The 19,941-nt window shown below is 45.3% G+C and overlaps 3 protein-coding genes across 3 annotated transcripts in view; 2 read left to right on the plus strand and 1 right to left on the minus strand.

Annotated features, from left to right (window-relative positions):
- The first annotated feature begins 966 nt into the window (after positions 1–966).
- Positions 967–7,893, plus strand: btr30 (bloodthirsty-related gene family, member 30). The gene is made up of 12 exons (XM_007573864.2): positions 967–1,116; positions 1,184–1,627; positions 2,128–2,232; positions 2,310–2,405; positions 3,377–3,610; positions 3,691–3,892; positions 3,962–4,051; positions 4,210–4,236; positions 4,764–4,790; positions 4,952–5,127; positions 6,879–7,034; positions 7,418–7,893. Exons 1-12 carry the CDS (start codon positions 1,009–1,011, stop codon positions 7,625–7,627), a joined length of 1,875 nt encoding a protein of 624 aa, XP_007573926.1. The 5' UTR covers positions 967–1,008; the 3' UTR covers positions 7,628–7,893.
- Positions 7,894–9,344: 1,451 nt separating this feature from the next.
- ube2m (ubiquitin conjugating enzyme E2 M) lies at positions 9,345–14,798 on the minus strand. Its single transcript, XM_007573865.2, has 6 exons — positions 14,487–14,798; positions 13,649–13,743; positions 12,923–12,961; positions 12,601–12,704; positions 12,281–12,344; positions 9,345–11,149 (listed from the first exon to the last, which is right to left on the minus strand). The coding sequence occupies exons 1-6, from the start codon at positions 14,599–14,601 to the stop codon at positions 11,009–11,011; spliced, it is 558 nt and encodes a 185-aa protein (XP_007573927.1). The 5' UTR covers positions 14,602–14,798; the 3' UTR covers positions 9,345–11,008.
- A 1,230-nt stretch (positions 14,799–16,028) lies between these two features.
- fbxl19 (F-box and leucine rich repeat protein 19) overlaps positions 16,029–19,941 on the plus strand; it is a 10,160-nt gene continuing 6,247 nt past the window's right edge. The window contains exons 1-2 of the mRNA XM_007573866.2: positions 16,029–16,759; positions 19,645–19,845. Coding sequence (XP_007573928.1) covers positions 19,660–19,845 — 186 coding nt within the window. The 5' untranslated portion in view covers positions 16,029–16,759; positions 19,645–19,659. The remainder of the gene's footprint in view (positions 16,760–19,644; positions 19,846–19,941) is intronic.

The raw sequence follows: 19,941 nt of genomic DNA on the forward strand, positions 1-19,941 counted from the left end.
AGGTTTCCAGGTAGCTGTTCCAGGTTTCCAGGTATCAGTTCCAGGTTTCCAGGTGCAACCTGATCTTTGGACTTTCTATCTGACGGGTTCTGGGTCCAAGGTGATGTTTGAACCTGGTCCAGTTCCAGTCTGTTCCCAGTCCAAACCCACCAGAAGTCGTTAGTAAAGTCAGTCAAAAATAAGCAGCAACATTTTGGGTTACAAGGAAGAAAAAAACATGACTTAATTTTCAGTCATATTTTTATTCATTAATCTGTAAATGTCAGTTTCAAACTAAATATTTAATTAGCAATCTAAATACTTAGCTCTAAATTAAATGCATAGTTAATTAATGGTCAAGTGCTAACCAACATGGTAATACTAAAACACAAATTATATTATTCAAATTATATTTGCCCTTTAAAGACTAAAACTCTTAATGTTGACATAATCTACTTGCTCCATGTTGTATTTGTCTTGTGCTTTACTGTCTGTGGTTTATTTATTTTTTGTTTTGCTTAAAAATGGTTAAAAAAATAAAACGGAGAATGTGAAGTGAAGAAATGAAAATGCTACACTTCAAAATAAGTGTCTATATAATATATAGACACTTATATTCACTTACATGAATATAAGTGTCTAACTACTTGAAGAATCCTTTATTTTATAACCAAAACTTCAACACGTCAAACTTTATTCAACTGAAAGTTTGCAAAACAGGCCAGGAAATTGGTGTTTTATAATTTATCTGGAAAAATAACAGGGGAAGCTAAGCGTTAGCAAAAACGCTAAGCTAAAACTTAGCTCTGTTATTAGCGCATTAGCAGACCTGTGCCGCTGCTTCTGAAGTTAAACAGGAAATGTGATGGTTAACCTTCATGATTCCTTGTTTTCTTTTCATTTTGACTGAACTGGGAGTAAATTGGTCCAAAAGTAAACATTGATCTGAACTGGTCCAGAACTGGGCCGGGGAGCAGAGCCAGTCCAGAACTTGCTCACCGGGTTTCTCCTCCACAGCTCGGTTCAAAGATGGCGGAGGCACCACAACTGTTCTCAGAGCAGGAGCTGACCTGCTCCATCTGCCTGGACTTGTTCACTGACCCGGTTTCTACGCCCTGCGGACACAACTTCTGCCAGGTAACACCCTCCTGATGCCCCTGGGGCGCCGCTGTCTGACTGACCTTTGACCTCTGTGTCCCTGCAGGCGTGCATCGGCGGGTACTGGGCGTCCAGCTCGGTCTGCACCTGTCCTCTGTGTAAGAGGCAGTTTGACGAGCGTCCCCAGCTCAGCATCAACAAGGTCTTCGCTCTGATAGCCGATAAATTCAAGCAGACGCGTTACGGCGCCACGGGGTTCTCAGCGCCAGTGGGGAACGGCTCGCTGGACGCCATGGAGGACGGCCGGAGCACCAACCCGTTCCTGTCGCCGCTCCCGGCGCCGGCGGCCCTGGGGGACGTGGTGTGGTGTGACGTCTGCTCCGGGGTGAAGCAGCCGGCCGTCAGCTCCTGCCTCACCTGCACCGCCTCCTACTGCAGTGAACACCTGCAGCCACACTACAACACCGCCTTCTATGCCAAGCACCCGCTGCTGGACCCCCAGGAGGCCCTCAGGGGCCGCACCTGCTCCACACACCGCCGCCTGATGGAGGCAAGCAGCACAACCTGACCTTCAGCATCAGGGCGATCCAGATGCTCCAGACCTGCTGGATTCAGTCTGGATTCACACTGAATTCACACTGGATTCACACTGGGTTCACACTGGATTCACACTGGGTTCACACTGGATTCACACTGGTCTGCTGAGCAGAATGAGCTCTCGTGTGTTTCCAGGAAATGTTCCAGGCTGAAATGCAGAAGTGGATCATTTTATCCTCAATAAGTTGAAGTTTAAGAGAATTTTTATAATAGATGTTACAATAAATATAAATTATTCTACCGAACTGCAGCTAGCATAGCCTATCATCAATACTAAGGCTAGTTAGCATAGCCACCGCGGATAAACTGATTTCCTGTAACGGTAATTTGTTTCTCCTCAATGTTCACAGACTGTTAGAATTATTTCCTTCACTGGCTGTTCATGTCTGTCTGCAGTGTTTTGTCTCCATGTTGTCCTGCTGAATGTCTGGGTCGTCGTCTCTTTGTCTCCAGGTCTACTGTAAGACATGTCAGCGCTGCATCTGCGCCATCTGCGTCCTGCAGGATCATCGCACTCACAAAACCGTCTCCGTCCAGACTGAGAGACTCAGCAAACAGGTAGAGAGACAGGACCTGCATCCTGCTCGGGTCCGGTTAGCTCTGCAGGTTCTTCATCACGTCGTGTTTGTGTTCAGAAACTGGTGGCGAGGACGGAGCAGGAGATCCTGAACTGCATCAAAGAGAAGGAGATCCGTCTGAGCGACCTGAAGAGGAAGCTGGAATCCGTGCAGGTCCGGTTCGGCTCACATTCTTCAGCTCTAATGGTTCTGGTCCATTCCTCCCTTCTTCATGGTTCCCATCAAGCAGTTGTACTCTCCCATAGTGCAGCAGATAATTGAACATTTCAGCAAAATTTTTACTCAAGATTTGTATGTCAAAATTTAAGATGGCAGCCATTTTTCAAGATGGCCTCCATGGTTATTATGGAATTTTTGCACTAAAATTGCCAATTAAATGAAAGTGTTTGGTGTCAGTCAGAGACCATAGAAATAAGATATGTTTTCTTGTGAGATATCGTTTCCTTTTTCTGGTGGACATTTTTCAAAATGGTTGCAATGGAGAATTTGTTTGCACTAAGACCTTCAGTAGTTATAGCCAGCGGTGGGTACAGCTAACCAAAACGTTTGTTTCACTAATTCATTAAATGAGAATCTTAACTCTGCTACCACTAAACACAAAAATAATCAGAAGCTAATGCTACACTGCTAAACACATAAACAATTGGTTTAAGCTAATCCTATGCTGCTAAACTGCTAACCATAGAAAAAATGGTGGAAGCTAACGCTAACCATTGCGGCGAGTGTCTTGGTCTCTTTCACGTTTTCATCTCCTTCCTGTTGCTTTAAGACTCATTAACAGCAAAGTTCAGTTTGTGATTTTTCTACATATTATTTTAAAGTGAATATGATGGCCAAAGTTCATCCACATCATGAACATGGCGAACATTTTATGACAATAATTGGCTTAAAAGTCTCAGAAATAGCAACCATCTTGGAAAATGGCCATCATCCTGAAATTCAAGTGGCTAATGGGAGCATGCTAATATTTATGCATTTATCTGCGTTGTGGGATTTTTACGGTAATATGCTGCACTACTTTGACGTTCAGCATCAGCAGTTCTTTAGACTTTCTGAAGGTCTTTGCCGGTTACTCTGGACCGGGTCAGAACTTCCTGGTGAAGTTCTGTGTGCTTTGGTCTCAGAACTACGCAGACAAAGAGCGAGGCGATGTTGAGCACCTTCTGGATGAAGTGTCCGCCTCGCTGGACCGGATCCGGACTCAGGTGGTGGGTGGGATCCAAAACCAGCTGGAGGCTGTGACGTCGAAGGGGGAGACGATGGTGCACCGCCTGGAGGCGGAGCTTAGCCAACTGACCGACAGGAGGGCCACGCTGGAGGTCCAGGCCATCAGTCAGGATCACATCAGCTTCCTACAGGTAGCAGCTACCCGGCCGGTGTTGGAGGCATCACAAGTAAAAAACTTCTTCACCTTCTTCTCTTCTTCCCCTCGTCTCAGAGCTTTGAGGAGGCCACGGCTCCGCTGGATGAAAAGAAACATGATGACGCTGATGAAGAGGCCGAGTTGTCCCTTCACTTCCACCTGGACGATGTGAAGAGCAGTCTGTCCGACGTCAAGATCAAGGTAGACGAAATCTGGATGGGAGAGATCCGCCCGAGGGCCTCCAGAGGTTCTAGAGGCTCCAGAGACTCCAAAGACTGTAAGTCAAACATTCATGAAGGGTGGGCCTCCAGGTGAGAGGTCAGAGTCTGAACGGCCTCTGTTCCAGTTCCACCAGGTGACCTGATGGCGGCCGAGAGCATGATGAGTCTGAGAGGGAGCAAGTCGACTCTGAGGATGAGTCAGTGGTCTCTGAAAGGTGAGACCAGAGACCAGAGTCACGGCTCAGGGTCACGGCTCAGGGTCACGGCTCAGGGTCACGGCTCAGGGTCAGGCCTGACCTTCCTGCAGTGATTGGAGAAATAAAGTCCTTATGTTTCTGGAGATGTTTCAGTTTTGTTCTGTTTTCCTCCTCAGACATGAAGAAGAGTAAGCATGTTACAGGTACGTAGATTCAACAGTTTTACATTTGTTCAAGTTGGACTTGATCTTGACATGCAGACAGTCATCCCACTGAGATTGTTGGATTATTACTGCAATACACAGATTACAGCTAATAATCCTTGATTTGAACTTTAGAGAACATGAGAAGTCGACTGTTTGTCGGTTCATCAGTCTGCGTGGCTGTTTCACCTGAAACAGCCACGCAGACTTCAAGGGTTTTAGATCCAGACCTGGATAAGCCTCTGGTTGGGATTCAAACCCAGGACCTTCTTGCTGCAAGCCAATGGTGAAGGCGACTGCTCTACCACCAGGAAATATCAGTTGGACCTAAAACTCCTCAAGCTTTTCTATTTTAAGAGAAATTGATCAGATCAGCGGTTGCTATAACAACAATGCTCAAAAAGTCCACTGCAGGTTCTCAGTCCAGTTGTTTTGATCACCAAATCATCCGGTGCTCTGGAGAATAAAGGAAGGTAATTTCTGCACTGGAGTTTTTCTTCTCAATGTTCTTCTTTGTTCTGTTTTAGGACTGAAGAAAGCCCGGGCCTACATAGGTGAGGTGTACCTCAGATCATTGACCTCTGTCTGATCTTACGGCTGAAAGGCATAGATGTTCTCCGAGACAGAACTGTTTCTTTCTGCTCAGTCTGTCATGACCTCTGATGTCCAGCCGAGACCTGAATGTATTTTCACATATCATCCTGTGCTTCTTCAGAGGATGTGACGCTGAACCCAGTTACGGCGTACCCATTCCTGATCCTTTCAGAAGACAGGAAGCAGCTGAAGAGAGGAGAGAAGCTGCAGTTTTTCAGAAACAGCCATCACCGATTCGACGTCTGGTCTTGTGTCATCGCCAAGGAAGGGTTTAGCTCTGGGCGTCACTACTGGGAGGTCAGTCAGAATCTTGTTTTGTTTGGCATCAGAGTGGCGCTTACATTCATTTTACTGGCCAGTTGTTGCTGACGATGAGGTAGGTGTTGAGTGGCTTCTTGTCTTCCTTAAATGCCTCGTTTCCATTGACTGGTGTGGAACAGTTCGGCGACGTTCGGTACGCTATTTTGTCTGTTTCCATTGTAATGGCGGCCTGCCGTTCCTGGGCTCCCTTCAGTTGTAGGTCCAAAGGACAATGGTACAGTACCGTTAGTCACACAGCCCAGTCCATTGATTGGGGGATGGGAAAAACGACACAGCAGTGCATCATGTTTGTTACTGTACTGGTACTGTTAGCGTCATGTTAGGTGTTTGGGTTTAACCGCGTCTGTCCAGTGAGAGTCCTGCTGATGGTGGAAACGCTCTCCTGAACATAGTGGACCGTAAAATAGCGTACCGGACCCCATCGACCCGTACCACGCAGTGAAAACGAGGCAAATGATCAGGATGTTGTACAGGCCACAGGAAGATCCAAGTTTAAAGCTTGTCTTATATTTGGATTTTTTTCATGGTTTGAGATGTTTGGACATAAATATCTGGTCTAGATGAGGATCAGGCTCCTTGTTTGGTTGAAGATAAGCTGATGATCTCACTTTATTTCCAGGCCAAAATCTCTGAGGCCAGTATTCACGTGAGATCTTCTCTAACACTGAACATACCAGAGAGTAAGAATCTTGTTGAAAGATTCTTACTCTTTCAACAAGAGTCAGAGAGGGCCTGGACCACTGGAGATTAGGGTGAAGAACACATTGTTCAGACTGTTGGTCACAACAATGGGGCTGAGACCCTGTACCAGGACTTTGGTGTGGGTAGCACCGAATGGTAAGGACTCGAATGTTGGAACAGATTGGGACTTTCTGGATCAGGATGTTGTCTTATTGGTAGGCCAGCTCTACTCATGGATGACAGATCAAGAAAGCCAGAGTCTTCTGGAGTTGCTATGTGCTGAGATGTTGCCAGTTGAAGGTGATTCTTGTCAAGGGTCAAGATCTGATGGAGTTCTCCTTCAGAGGGAAGCTCAGGATCTCAATGTTTATGAATCTTACTTTGTAGGAGATCCTGGTCAGGTGTTCAATCTGGATTAATGGGTGATGAAGGTGAGGGTGACGCTTCTCTGTTTGGTCTGTCTCTTCTTAGAGGTCAGGATTTGATCAAGAAAACACAAACACTTGAGTCTGTTCTAGTTCTGCGTTGATCTGGTTGAGGATGAGAGCCTTGTTGAGGGTTAAGATCTTGTTCTGTGTCAGGATGAGGGTCAGGACTAGTTCTGCGTTGATCTGGTTGAGGATGAGAGCCTTGTTGAGGGTTAAGATCTTGTTCTGTGTCAGGATGAGGGTCAGGATCTTACCTGGTTGGAGGTCAAAGGGTTGGGCTCTTAAATAATGTGAGATCTTGGTGGTCTTAAATTCAAGGTGATGGTTACACTGTTTTGCCAGTCCAGCTCTCGTTGAGGACTAGTGGCATCTTCTGATGGATCCGTATGTAAGTCTGGGTTTTGTAGATGAGTCCTCAGTCTGCTGATGTTGTGGAGATCTGGTTGAGGACCTGAGTCTCTTTCAGGGTTTTTTCTTATTTGGAATCAAGGTCATGTCATGGGCAGGAATCTCTGGATCTGATGATCTCTGGTGGGAGGCCAAGTGTCAAGGTTTCTTCACAGGGTTGGTCAACAGAACCAGAACTTGCTTTAATAGACCCTGCTTTGTGTCTTGCAGGTTTCTGTTGGGGAGAACAAGGACTGGAAACTGGGTGTGGTAACTGAGTCGGCCCAGAGGAAAGGCCTGTTTGACATGAGTCCCACAAACGGATACTACGCCATCTGGTGGTGCGGCAGCCAGCTGAGGGCGCTCACTACACCGCCTCTGACCAAGGTCTGTGATGGTGCCATTTCTGAAGTTAAACAGTCAAAAATTAGTTAGAAAGCCAAATGTTTAGCTTCTACTCTAAATGCAGTCTGGAAATTAAATATTTACCATGAAAGAAAATAATCAGTAAATATTTAGCTTGCTAATTAAACATGTAGCTTGACGCTGACATTTATAAATGAGTAAACATGGTGAAAGTATGACTTTGAAATTTGAACACCCATTCTCCTCTTATGACAGGCTAGCAAACCCAAACATTGCCGTTATATTTGACTGGAACTTTGCAAGCGATGCCCTTTAAATACCTGAATCCAACTGAGAATGAACGTTTGAAAGCTGAGGGCAGAAACTCATGCTGCCACCGGCTGCTCTCTGTCTCCGCCCTGCAGGTGAAAGGTCACCACCCGAAGCTGCGACAGGTGGGCATCTTCCTGGACGTGGAGGAGGGTCAGGTCTCCTTCTACAACGTCAAGTCAGGAACGGAGATTTACAGCTTCCACACAAACACAGAGTTCACCGAGAGGATGTTTCCTCTGCTTGGCACCGGAGACAAGGAGGTTCCTCTGATCCTGGCCACCGCCCAGCATCACCCCGCCTGAGGGGAACGGGGCCTGGACCGGGCCTGAGGGGAACCGGGTCTGGACCGGAATCAGGCTCAGACTTTACGGAGGAGGGAAGGAAGAGGTGGAGCTCCTGCAGAACGTGGAGGTTTTCTGCAGATGAACCGGACAGGGTCCTCAGATAGAGGAGCCTTTTCCTCCTTTAAGACGATCATGCAATAATATATTAGATGTAGTGATTTATAAGTTAAATCAGTGTTTCTCCACCTGGTCCTCAGCCCCCCTGCTCTGCATGTTCTAGATGAGCCTCTGTTCCAGAACAGCTGATCCAAATGATTGCAGGACCATCAGGAGCTGCAGATCCTGTTAATCACCCAGAGACACAATCCAGGTGGCAGAAGGGAAACACCTGAAACATGGAGGACAGGAGGCCTGAGGACCAGGGTGGAGAAACTCTGAGTTAAAGTGAATGAATTTATGTACATAGTTACCATGTTGAGGCTCAGAGTTTGTAGTTTATGAAGCCAATCTGTGAAGATCTTAAGATACTAATGGAAATACTTGGATGGTATTATGGTGGAAATGTGGAGTTTTTTCCTACTTTAATAATAAAATATGGGAGGAATAAAACCTGTGGCAATGTAAAATATGTCTTGATAACATACAGAATAATCAGTTGTTTTAGAGTTCTAGTTTTTTAAATGAATTGATTTGCTCTTGTCATTATTTGCATAAGGAAGCAGTTCTTACATTAGATCTGAGTTGGAAAACCAGCTAAAGGAAAATGCTGGAAGGATTTCCCTGTAGCTCAAAGAATAAACTTTAAAATATTTTAGTTCATAAATCAAAGATCAACCTTCAGACCGCTCAGGTCCTGGTTCTGCTCTACATCAGAACCAGAACCAAATATGGAGAAGCAGCATTCAGCTTCTATGCACCACAGATCTGGAACAAACTTCCAGAAAACTGCAAAACAGCCAAAACCCTGAGTTCCTTTAAATCCGTACTAAACCGCTTAGAGTTTGGTTAATAACTGGATTATAGATTAATTCCAGGCTGAATTACATTTTTCATTGCTTTGCTTTATTCATGATAAAGTTTTTATCATGTCAAAACTTGAAACTGCACTGTGGATGAAACCTGCTTTAAACAATGTTCAGATCATTGGTTTGAGAACAAACACTGCCCCCTGCAGGCAGAGGCCAGAATTACATGGTCATCCAGTCAAACTGTTCTGTACCAACAGGCTGAAGAGCCGCTCAGCAAGGATGACGCCACAAGGGGACAAAAACTGTTTCTGGAGACTAAAGAGAGCGTTTGGACATGACCACCATCCAAACTGAAGTATGGGAGTGGCAGCATCATGCTGTGGAGCTGTTTTGCTCCAGGAGGATGTGGTGTGCTACATAACACCAACTGATTACAAACCTGACCCAGTTCTACTGGTTCTATCAGGAATGGATGAGAACTCGTGACCTGAGGTGTATGTAAACTCCTGATTTTAAGATAAATTAATCTGTCAGTTCTTAATCATTTTAGCAAATAGAAATAATTTCAATAATTTTGACCTGAACCTAGAGCAGTTTGGTCCGATTTAACGACAGTGAGAAAAAAGGTGTATATAAACTTCTGATCTCATGTTTTCACTTTAATATTTAATTTACAAAATAATTGTTAAAGTGTGAATTCACGCCCTTATTTCAGCGTTAAGGTGACTCCTGGTTTTTGGTTGGGGTCCGAAGCCAGAGGGCAACAGTTTTCTCCTCATTCAAGTTCATATTTTATTTAACATAAATCATATTGCAGTCAAAGTGAACAGCTGGGGTTTCAATATACACAATAGAATCGTAACATTTCAAGCCCCTCCCCCCAAACCCTCCCCAAAATAAAAATCAAAGGCCCACCCACACCCCACTCATTTAAACAAGCATCCCCACTAAGCTATGCCCCGCCCACATCATAATAGGCCCCGCCCATCAACATTTCATGGGATTTATTGAGCAGCAAACTCCAAACAGATGGACTCCATCTTGTCCTATCAGGTGGCTCCTGCAGGAATAAGCCCCGCCCATGCCGATCGACCCACCAATCAACAGCTACAAAGACTTTAAGGCATGTTCCCTCCATCAAGAGTTGCGCCCCCCCCCCCTCTTAAAACTAGCTCCTCCCCTTTACTCAGACCCCTGACCTCCCACAGCACCCCAACAGGGGGCGTTGTGGCCACTTTAAGCTAAAAAAAACTAAAAATATTTAAGAAAAAAATTAAGGCGAATCTGCTCCCTCTGATTTAGAAGCTCCGCCCCTCTGTTACACTTCCTGTGAGAGCGCAGTGAGAAGCCCCGCCTACTTTAAGAACGCAAAAAGCTCCACCCATCTGGAACACTTCCTGCAGGAATACTCGGAAAAGCTCCGCCCCTTCAAACTTTGTGCAAAAATGTTAGGACAAAGCTCCGCCCATCTGCTGGACTTTAAGAAAAAAGAATGCTCACTCTCAATCCAAGATCTACCCAGAGACTTGTGAGAAGCCCCGCCCCTCTGCTTGTTCCTGTGGAACAAAGAAATAAGCTCCGCCCCCCTTAAGACAAAATCATCCAATCAGAGACTTACTGGACAAAAACGAGAAGAAATTCCCACAGGTAGAAAGCAAAAAGCTCCGCCCATCTTTTATACTTCCTGCATGAAAAGCTCCACCTCTTTTATAAACTTTGTGCAAAAACATTAGGACACAACTCCGCCCCCTCTGCTAGACTCAGTAGGATCAAAGAGAGAAGCTCCACCCCCTTTCAAGAACGAGAAGCCATCCAATCAGAGACTTCCTGCAGGAAGGAAGTGAGAAGCCCCGCCCCCTTTGCTAGACCTGCAGGATGCAGGAAGCTGTTTGGAGTTTGCTGCTATTTCTCTGATCTGTAGCCAATGAATGAAGGCGGTGACAGGAAGGGGCGTGTCCTACAGACCACCTTTGTGATGTCAGGCGTCTTCGCCACGCACTCAAAATAAAAACAGGAAAACAATCTGGTGAGCATCATTATCATGGGCGTTGTGACGTTGATCAGAGCAACATTCACAATCACCCCTCCCCCACATCTGTCCATCCTCAGCACCCCACCTTCATCCTCCTCCTCCTCCTCCTCAGCAGAGTCCGCTCAGATGTGTTGTCGTTGGTGCCCCCCCCCCCACCGTGGCGTATCATGGCTGAAGTGAAACAGAAATGAAGGAGGAGGAAGAGGAGGGGACAGGTGAGGAAGAGGAGGAGAGGAAGATGCAGCTTCTTCTTCTGTGGTAAAACTGGAAAGCGTGTTGCGTCGTGCTGCTTCCCGTTGCCATGGCGACCGAAGAGGAGCCGAGGAAGAAGGAGGGGTCAGGCAGACAGGGGGAGAGGGGGAGTGGGAGGAGCTTGGAGGACGGCGGGACAGGGCGGGGCTACTTCAGACATCTCTCGAAGTAGGTGGCGCCAACGTAGCCGCCCCGCAGCGAGCGGTGGACGTTCTGCTCGAAGAGCCGCCGGTTCGTCTGCAGGACCTCCGCTGCCTCCTTGTTCAGCGGGTCCTCCGGGTTCGGCTCCTGGGGGTCAGAGGTCACATGATCAGCTGGGGTCAGGAACATTAGCTGAGCTGAACAGAACCGCCTGGAACCAGAACCTAAATGTTTCTCGCCAGAAGCTCTGACTGGGTCCAAACTCTTCTGGTTCTGATCCAGTTTTCAGACTGTTTGACTGGTAGAGGTGAACCTGCTCTGCAACAACATGATCCAAACAGAGCATTCTGGGTGAAAGTACACGTGCATCAACTGTAAAACAAGCTTTGTTGCCTCCACTTGAGTTTAAAATAAAGAGATAAAGCCTGGCGGGGCGGGAGGAAAAGCCTGGAGGCCCACCAGGCTGAAAGTCCAGCGAAGGAAACTCTGGCTTTACTCGAGTCTAACTTATCTGTGATCATCAGCACAGAATCTGGCATGTAATAAATGTCAAAGGAAGACAGTTGGGCTAATGTTACAAGTAGTTGCTGATCAACAAGAATAAAAAACAGATAAGAATATCTACTTAATAAAAATTGTTTTCATACTTCAAAACAAGAGGGAAAACAGACTAAAGCTGTTTTTCCTCCTTCGGTCCGGTTGACCCGGTTCTACTGGAACCAGAACATCTGCTCCACCTCCAGCTGCTGTGGTTCTGAGTCAAACCAACCTGTTCCCCTCCTGGCCTGTGGGGGCGCTGCACCCAGAACCACTGAGGGAAACGACACAAAAACCTCTGAAGACACTGAGAGCAACTTCCTTCTTCACCAGATGGAAACAAGATGGAGGCGTCAGATTTTAGCGGTTGGAGGATTTCTCTTTAGGCTAAAGACCTGCTACTGCTAGGCTAGCACGTTAGTTTTGGTTGTATTTACCCAGAATGCCCTGCGCTATAGTCCACTTCCTGCTTTTGGAGCGGTCTACGGTAAGCTTGGCGTTCATATATGGATTCAAACTAAACCAGAGTTCACTTCAACTGAACCCAGACTGAGGTTTGGAGGACCAGAGGTCAGAGGTCGACTAGCGTTCACGCCTCACCAACCCAAACGGACTTTGACTAGGCAGATGGATTGGAGTAGGGTAGAAGTGGACTGAACAGGACTAATAAAATGCTTTCTTATTTATTTTTCATTTTTTTAAAGGAGCTGAAATGTTTTTTACTAGTCAGACTGAACTCACTAGAAATAGATACTGTAGACCGTAGATGATGGAGTTTATTGTCAGAACTGGCTTCCAGTCCTCTCTGTGGACAGAGAGCAGAGACAGCCGTTAGCAACGTCTTCATTTATCACAACAGAAAACAATTCAGGTCATTACTGACTGAATACAAGGACTGAGCAAACATCTGTCATTATCTAAATATATCAGAATACTTTGTTATTTAGGTTGGAAACAGGACTTCTCAGACGTTTTAACCCAATTTATTCAATCAAATTAAAGATGACTGACAGACTGGACACAACAGAACCTCCTGGTCCAGTCTGGTTCTGCAAACTGACCTTAAAATATTTAGGCAGACGTTTCCCTCCAGGTCGATGTTGGGGTGATAAACCATCGTCTCACACTTCACCTTCGGGGGGTCGTGGGGGTAACCCTGTCCTACCTGGAACACACAGACCGGGTCGGAACACCGGGTCGGAACACCGGGTCGGAACACCGGGTCTGAGACTGATCTTAAAGCTGAAATATTTCACTTTATGTGTGATAATTATAAGTAATATATGAGTTCTAGTTTCATTTCAGAAACTCGATGTTCTAAATATCTGAACCGGATCCGGCTGCGAGGAAGAATTTCTGCCAAAATTCAAACTAAAATTTTACCTTAAAGCTGAAGACAAACTTTCCTCCTTTGTAAAAACCCTGAAAGAGAAAACAAACATTTAATGTGCATGATGAAGAAAAACACTCTTCATCACCACGTTTCTGCGTCCATCAACGACCTCATGGTTCTGACCTGTTTTCACACCAGAACTTACAACTGGACCACAGCTGAGCTTCTACTGTAACAGATTCAAAACCAAAATACAAGTTTTGAATAAATAATCAGTGAATTTTAGACCAGTTTGGGAACAGCAATACCGGCACCCGTCTACACCAGGTGAACATCAGGAAGATATTCTTTACTTTGCTGGACTCAGTAGAAACCCTGAACATTCAATGCAGGACGCTCCAACGTCCCAATGTGCCCTGAACGCAGCAGAGAGGCTGAGGCCAGACCACAATGGCCGCCTGATTGAATTTCACCAAAAAGCTCGTTAAAGATCAGAGACCCGACCAGACGTTCATGGAATGAGGAAAACATTTTTAACATCATCATCATGTCCCATTATTATGGGATGCTGGATGAAGAATTAGAGGGAAAATGAAAATTTAATCCAGTTAGGAAAAAGCCCGAAACATAAAAAATAAGGAAAATATAAAGAATTGGAAAAACTACAGATGCAGCAAGAAAATGTGATTATTAACAAAATAATTTTACTATCAAAACATGAGAAAGCAAAACGTTATCATCCATGTTTTTAATGCTGTTAGAGTTCCTGAACTCACCTCGTCTGGCGAGATGATGAGCCTAAAGTTGAGAAGGTCGTCGTCATCGGGGAAGCTGATTTCACACGTCTTTGGCAAGTTTAACTCATTGATGTCTGCAACACAAACATCATCATCAACATCATCATCATCATCCTGAATCCATCGCTTCAGTTCACAACAGAAAACATGGAGGTTAGCAGGTGGGACAGATCAGGAGTTTTATCATCGCCGTGGTTACAGCATCAGAATTAAAGGTGACGACATTCAGGAAGAACCAGCAGCTGGTCAGAACCGGAACCGGGCCAAGCAGACATGTTGGTTCAGTCAGGATTCACCAAAACGCCCCTCTAACCTCCAACATCTGGTCAAAACCTCTGATTAAACCAGGTTAGTTGGTTAAAGTCTGATTAAACCATTTTGACAGGTTAAAATCTGTGATTAAACCAGGTTAGTTGGTTAAAGTCTCTGATTAAACCATTTTGACAGGTTAAAGTCTCTGATTAAACCAGGTTAGTTGGTTAAAGTCTCTGATTAAACCATTTTGACAGGTTAAAATCTGTCATTAAACCCGGTTTCCATGGTACCTGGGATTAGGCAGGTGTTGGGTGTAGTTCTAGCAGGGTGTGAACGTTTTAGCTCAGTTTGTTTTTAACTATGGCAGGGGGAGCTAGCCGTCGTTAGCTCCTGGTTGTGGCGCTAACTGTTAGCCTGCCTGGGTAACAACAGCCGGCCTGGACGTACCGATCCTCCTCCAGAGCGGTTGTTTTTACCCGGTGTTTACTGCTCGGTACCCGGCCAGGAAGCCCTGCTGGGGGCCGGGGCAGCCAAGCGGGCCCCGGTCGGGTTACTGACCCACCTTTCTGTATTCGGAGCTGGGCCGCACTGGCTTTCTTCCCCCCGGCTCCGGCTCTGTTTCCTCCAGCAGATTCCTCGTCTTTCTTCTGCTGCTTCAGGGAGAACAGCTTAATCATTTTCACCTGTTTGTAAGCTGATGTCCGAACTCGGTGTCCCTATGCCGGGCGTGAACGTTCCACCAGGTCGCTGTGAGCGGCACCGTACTGTGGATGGAGCCGGTGCGTCTCAAACTAACTAACCACACCGAGAGAAGCTGCGAGCCGCCGAGCCAGCTTAGCTTGTTAGCTGCGCAGAGGCCGGGCAGGGAGGAGCCATGGACGCTGATGCGACGCGTCAGCGCGACCACCATATTGGTAGGGTGAAACGTTAACGGGAGAGGCCTTCAAAGGAAGAAGGTAGCTGAAGTTTTGGCTGAATTAAATTCTTTTTCATTCAGCCAATGAAATTTCAGTAAAAACCCTAAAACCACTAAAAAGTAAAAACCTTAAAAGGGCTTTTACTTTGTTCTCAACATTCTTGGATGTTTTATCTACATATTCCCTTCCAATTTCAGTGAGAATTAAGAATAAGTACATTTATTTTAGTGATTAATTGGTACTTTGTAATAAATAAATAAATAAATAAACAAACAAAAAGTAAAGATTTCCAAACTCAATATTTTTACAAATTTCTAGAAAGGTTCCTGAACTCGGAATTACAAAGACTAACAGTTTTTGCACCAATTCAAACCTTAAGTCAAATACAGCTGTATTAGAAATATATTTGTTGTAAGAACTGCTTATCTGCATTCATAGTAGTTTGTGTATGATAACACAAAATATATGTTCCTTTAGTGATTGAATACATAACATCTTGAGACAAACATATTAGCACAGATTTGTAAAAGTATCAACAATTGGTAAATTCTTCAGATTTTCTTACTTTTGACCAAAAATGGATCATCCAGGTTTCATAATATTCTCAGATCAAACTTCAAAGATAAATGGAAAACCCTATAAGTTTCCACCAGCTTCTTGTTCTTTCGGCTTGTTAGTTCTACATTTCAATTACTTTGCTTTGTATTAACTTTGCCAATATTTGAAATTTCCACTAAAGGCAATCCATATACGTACCACCAGAGATTCATATGCAGTGTGAAAATCATTGTATTGTGTTTATTTTTGTTCTGTTGATTTTACATTATATATGTTGTATTTTTGGGTGTTTTGAAGGATGTTATTTAAAGTGTGCAATAATAATAATAATAATAATAATAATAATTAATATATAGCCAATTTATTTCCAAGTTGGATTGTTCCATGTTTTGATTTACTAATGTATATATTTTATAACCTTATTTACGTCATAAATGTCCACAACATTTTGTCTTCATTATCTATGTTTTGATTGTACTTTATTTTAAACTGATCAGTTGACTCATTATTTTGGGGTAAAGTTAAAAAAACTACACACCCCAAAAATCCTTGCTTGATATTGACGTCATCGCGCAGAGGTTGAGCGTGCGCAGTTTTCCTGTCCATATTTTATTTACTACATTTGTTCCACCATTTATTTATTTATTTTTGTCGTTACGCTCCGAGGGTGAAGCGGCACGCGGCATCTGCGGTCACCTGTGTGATGTAATCAATGCGGAGGTTAGAAACGTGTCACAGGTGACAAGTTGACTGACAACAGCGGTGATCCAAACCACGCACAACACGCAACAAGCAGGCGCCACACACAATAGACACGAGAACAAAAGCCGCGCGCAGCGCTTTAACTGATTCATGTTAATGCGCGAGGACTAGTTTTTTAGCGGAGGGTTACACGGGGTTGTTGAAGGCAGCGCTGGTGAGAGCGAGGCGTTAGTGTGTTTTTGTGCTTTTTGAAGCCTTCTAGGAGGAAGAGGAGCAGAGCGAGGCAGACTCTCACTGCAGAGAAAGAGAGAGACCGAGAGCGAGAGGAGTGAATGGGCACGACTCCGCCAGCTCCTCAGTGGCGCTGCGCCCTTCACGTTATCCACAGCGATCGATTCACCAACTGAGACGTTTCGACCCCCGCGCGGGTCCGTGAGGCTGGCCCGGCCCAGGAGCTCGGCGGAGCGGCGGAACCAGCGTGATGGGACACGAGTGAGGGAGCAGCCCGGAGCACAGAGCAGCTGCAGCAGCCCCGCGGAGGAACAAACAAGGAAGCGCTGAGCTGAAGCTAACGGCTAATAGCTGAAGCTAACGGCTAACTGTTGGCTAATATCGATTCTAATGAGCCAGCGAGGAGCATGCGAGCTAGCAGGAAGAGGTGAGAGGCCGCCGTGTGTCTGTGTGTCCGCAGCCGGGGGCTCGCCCCTTTCTGCCTTCTCGACTGCAGCTGGTTAATGTTGGGATCCTGAAGGAGGAAGCAGCCGCAGGGGGTAAATAGCTTGCTAACACGTTAGCATACCTGCCGTTGTGTTTTCCTGCAGGTGTGGATGGGGGGCTATGGGCAGGGACTGGGTGTCTGTACAGGTGTGGTACAGGTGTGTGATTGTTCAATTAACACAACAATAACTCGCGCGGCGGTGCAGATGCCTGAATGGAGGCGGCTATAGCAAGCTAGCTGTTAGCCATTAGCAGATCCTTATTATTCCTGGCTGCCAACATGGAGCTAACAGGCTTCCAGATGATCAATATTGTTGTTATTGGATCTGTTGCTGTAATCATTAACTCTATATTTAGTTGCCTTCATAGGAGTTGATTTAACACCTGCTGTGTTTTACACACAATCACTGGGAATCTGCAGTTTTTGGTTACTGTCAGAATAAAAACCAGCCAGATAATAACTGGACTGAGGCTGGTACTAACTGCTTACTTTAACTGGAGATGCCTTTTGGATCAAGTGTATTTTTAGGAGTCGTTTTACTACACTGAACTTGTACTTGAGTAACATTTCTGGTTCTTCTAGCCACTGTGAGTAACTTCACTAAATGAACAACAAACATGTTTAAACCTGCAGTTTATGTTAAAGTCAGACCTCTTGTTTCTATAAAAGCTTTGTTTGAATATTTTCTATCTGCTGAACCTATGAAACATTTGGAGGTCAAATATTTATACAGGACACTATCGATAAATATTAGGATGGTATTATATAATGTTTCTCCTTCCTGATTTCTTATTTCATGTTTGTTTCGCTTCAGTGTTTCAGAATATCAAACCAAATGAAATGTCAAAGAAACAAGTAACCTTAAAATACATTTTAAACAAAGTGTTGCTTATTAAGGGAGAAACCTGCTGGTGTGTTTGGATCACTTTGCTGCTGCAGAAGCAGATTGTTGTACAACGTCGGGAACCGTCCTGCAGCCGGGTCAGCGCCAGGAACTGAGTTAGCTATAAAGCCTTATGTTCCTTCATGGTGGAACATAAGGAACATGTTCCTTATGCAGCAGCTACTGGAGCTACCCTCCAGTAGCTGCTGCTGATTCTACTGGAGGGTCCAGCTGGCCGGGATGGGTGAAGACCTGGACCTGGCGCTCTCTGGTAGACCCCAACTGGTTCTACCGGGTCTGGTTTCAGGACCAGGCTCGGTTCACCAGGGGAAACACAGACTCTGGGCTCTGAGGTCTTCCAGAGCGGGTTCTGCTGGAGGTTCTGATCAATAATCGGCTTATTTTGAGGGGGAAGGGTAAACCAGCTTTTACTTTAATGTAAATACGTAAACAAACCTTTATGTAACCTTTCAGATAATTAACCATGTTTATTAACACAAAATAAACAATGGATGTGAACAGTGACGTGTATAAAATGTTGAGGTATTATGTTCAAAACATTAGCTCATACGTTGCAAAAATTGAATGTTTCCCATCTCTGAAGTTTATTTCTTTAAATGCAAAACGAATCTACGTAGCAATAATAATATTACTCAAGTAAATGACAACAGTACAGTGATGTAAAACTGTAAATAAAAATGTTTTCCCAAAAAGTTACTCAAGTGAATGTAACCAGCACTGCCTACTTTTGAACATAGACACCTGTATTGTTATTAGCTTGTCACCTTTCAGCTAACATTACCTGCATCTAACAGCTATAATCAACTCAGTCGGTTAGTTTGGGGGAAAATCTGTGCAAAGTTCTTTGCATTTTGCTGCCATGATTCCAACACACCTGTAGCTCCGCCCAGCAGCAGCAGGTCTCCTTCACAGGTGTAAACCCAGCTAGCATCCTAGCCCTCATGTTGCATTTAAAGGCGGCTCGGAAAAACACGTTACGACATGTTAACAACGGATTAAACAGTAGTAACGGCTGAAAAAAGGGACGGAGGACACAGATATGGGAAGTGCGGAAGCCTCTGTTGTATCAAATAAATATAGGAATAACAGACAGTTGGCCACTCTGAGGTAAAAATAAAAACAGCTTCCAGTCCAGGGGCAGCACAGCTGACTCTGTGGGCAGGCAGTGACCCGATGCCCGTTGGGCCTGCTGCTGGATCGTTATGGTCTGTCAGAACCAGAACCAGAGGAAGCCCGTCTTCATTCCTCCTGTCACCTGCGGCAGCGTCAAATCAGAATTGAGTTGGAACTGATTGGGACACACCTGATTACTGCCCTGACCAACATGGCTGCCAGATCTTTTCCTCAGAGTCCAGCACTGTGAACTCTGAAGTTCTGAAGCTCTCGGGTTGAGGAAGACGATTCTCCTCGGCTTACCGCTCTGACTGAATGCAGCATGGAGGAGGAGGGGTCATGATGCGGGGCTGCAGGGCAACAGAACAATGTCATTCTTTGTTTGGTGCTGTGAAAGAAAAATCTAGATTCATCTTTAATATGTGAGTCAGCAGAACTAACCAATCAGTCTAATCATTTCTATCACAAATGATCTCTCATGGAAACTGGATCTTGAATATTAGTTTGAAATCTGTGAAATCTGATTAAACGCAGCTTACTGGTATAAATCCTGGTTCAGATGAAAGTGTGGCTGTTAAACTATTTTCCTAAAAATATGTTTTCCATCATAATATTTTAGTAGCACTAAATATTAACCCAAACTATGTGTGCATGTCGCCTCCTGTCTCTGCAGAGCCGTTGCAACTTTAACCCGTTTTATGTTTTCCTGATGTCATGCAGCTAGCTGCAGGAGTCCTGAGGTTCTGGAAGACTTCAGGCCGGGCCCGACTGCTGTCTGGTTCTGACCCGTCTCTCTCTCTGTGTGCAGCTGACTTGTTGGGGGATGTCGGGCAGTAAGGCGCTGGGCGGGGGGGCGGGCAGCGGGGCGCGGCGCAGGCGGACCCGGTGCCGGCGCTGCCAGGCCTGCATGAGGACCGAGTGCGGAGAGTGTCACTTCTGTAAGGACATGAAGAAGTTCGGAGGACCGGGGAGGATGAAGCAGTCCTGCCTGCAGAGACAGTGCACAGCGGTGAGACACACACACACACACACACACACACACACACACACACACACTAGTTTGTATTTCTGTCCATATTGGTGTGTGTGTGTGTGTGTGTGTGTG

This window comes from Poecilia formosa, unplaced genomic scaffold (assembly GCF_000485575.1).
Source record: "Poecilia formosa unplaced genomic scaffold, Poecilia_formosa-5.1.2 Scaffold339, whole genome shotgun sequence".
Classification (NCBI taxonomy): domain Eukaryota; kingdom Metazoa; phylum Chordata; class Actinopteri; order Cyprinodontiformes; family Poeciliidae; genus Poecilia; species Poecilia formosa.